The sequence below is a fragment of the Limulus polyphemus genome, unplaced genomic scaffold (genome assembly GCF_000517525.1).
Source record: "Limulus polyphemus unplaced genomic scaffold, Limulus_polyphemus-2.1.2 Scaffold2155, whole genome shotgun sequence".
Classification (NCBI taxonomy): Eukaryota; Metazoa; Arthropoda; class Merostomata; order Xiphosura; family Limulidae; genus Limulus; species Limulus polyphemus.
In genome coordinates this window covers 116,870-118,602 of record NW_013667765.1, presented here as the reverse complement: position 1 = coordinate 118,602, position 1,733 = coordinate 116,870, and the positions used below count along the sequence as shown (strand labels likewise).

Sequence of the window (1,733 nt, the reverse complement as noted above, 5' to 3'; positions counted from 1 at the left end):
TATTAAAGTTTTTCTTCATTACCCATTCAAGCCGTCTCCAGCCATTATTAGTCTCAAAGTGGGTTCCTTGTCATTGAACATATGGTAAATCTACATTTTTATTCTGTAAGTTATGTCACATTTGGAAATGTGAATGATATTGTGATTAATTCCTAACAATTTATTGTAGAATATCCTGCTTGCAAAAAAAAATTAGTATCAACATTATTCATGACTATTCTCCCATCATTTCAAAACTGAATGTTGAGCTTTCCCTGCATTGCAGATTTTCAGATGGGATATGCATGAACACTTGGACAGACACCATGGTTTACAATATTTATAAGATCTCTTTGACCAACTGTCTTTGTGAAATTTTAGAGTGGCTGGTTAATTGTTGTCCTTTTTGTTTTCTTGATTTACACAAACTCCTCTCATTCACCTGTGTGGTTTCCACAGACAACAATCCACTGTGACCCACCTAATTCAACATGAAAGTCAAGCAGAAAGGCCTTCCTCTTGAAGGAGCTATTTTATCTTTAGAAGGTTTATAATGCTATGTGGGGATTTGACATCTTATGGGACCTCCATTCATATGGGTTATATGACCATTTACCCATTTTTATTTGTATTTTTTAGTTGAAGCAGTAAGATAATTTCATTCCATGTCTGCGTGGGATCAACATTATCCCATTCCTTCACATAGAAGCTTAGAGTCCTTTACGGCTGTGTCTCAAATGTCATGCTTTTCAGCATTAAGATAAATGCCATCACCAAACAACTTCCTCCAACAGCTGCAAACATCCTCTTTATTGATGACTTTCAGATTTCCTGCCTTAAAGCCTCAACAATCAGTCAGTCAATATTTTTTCTTCTAATGGGTGACTCCCAACAATGTTTGTCCAGTTACTGAGAACATTGAATGATGTACACAAAACATAAACTGAATAACATTCTATAAAATTTTCCTAAATACTAAACTTTTGTGTTTTGATAACTTATTACTGTTTTCTTTTTTCTCTGTACAGTATTTCATTCTATAGTTGTCTGTTCTATGTGAAGTAACTCGTACTTTACTAAACTTTAATTTTTATTCTAGTAATGAGAAGGTCCAAGAAGTGACCACAGAGGTTCAACCTGGGAGAAACTACATATGGAAAATTGTTCAGGCTGTGGAAAGAATGTTGAGCTTGCTACCACCGAAACATAACCTTGTTTTACAAGATACATAAGATAATTATTTCTACCTAGACTTTCATTTGAACAGCTTGTATGTTTCAGTTCATAATTTCAAATGATGACAACCTTTGATGGTCTACTGTGTTTAGAAAAATTATTTTTATAATCAAATGTAAATTCTTTGCTATCTCTATAGCTTTAATTTTTGCACTATTTATACTTTATTATGATGTATTTCTTTAATATCTTATATTTTTATTCAATGTTTCATCTGTGTGAAGACCAAAATTGTTAATTAAATAAAATTGTGTTTTAACTTATGGGCCATTTTAATTCTATTTAAGTTTCTTTTTTACCTTATTTTTGGGCTTTGTTTAATTTTTAAATAGATATTTGTTTAATGTTATAGTATTTTACTTTTGACATTTTCAACAGATAGCCTAGTTGCTTTGTGCAAAAAAAAAAAAGCCAAACAAACAATAACAAGCTAGAACCATTCCTTTATGAACTCTTACCCATCACTTAATTGAGATGTCTTTGACATTATGGGTACCAGTATGTTGGGTAAGTTCAGG

The 1,733-nt window shown here is 32.0% G+C and overlaps 1 protein-coding gene across 1 annotated transcript in view; it reads left to right on the top strand.

Moving 5' to 3' along the window:
- Positions 1 to 1,432, top strand: part of LOC106466110 — a 40,256-nt gene extending 38,824 nt beyond the window's left edge. Inside the window, exon 11 of the mRNA XM_022394071.1 lies at positions 1,079 to 1,432. Within this exon, the coding sequence (XP_022249779.1) occupies positions 1,079 to 1,211 (133 nt within the window). The 3' untranslated portion in view covers positions 1,212 to 1,432. The remainder of the gene's footprint in view (positions 1 to 1,078) is intronic.
- Positions 1,433 to 1,733: the final 301 nt, after the last annotated feature.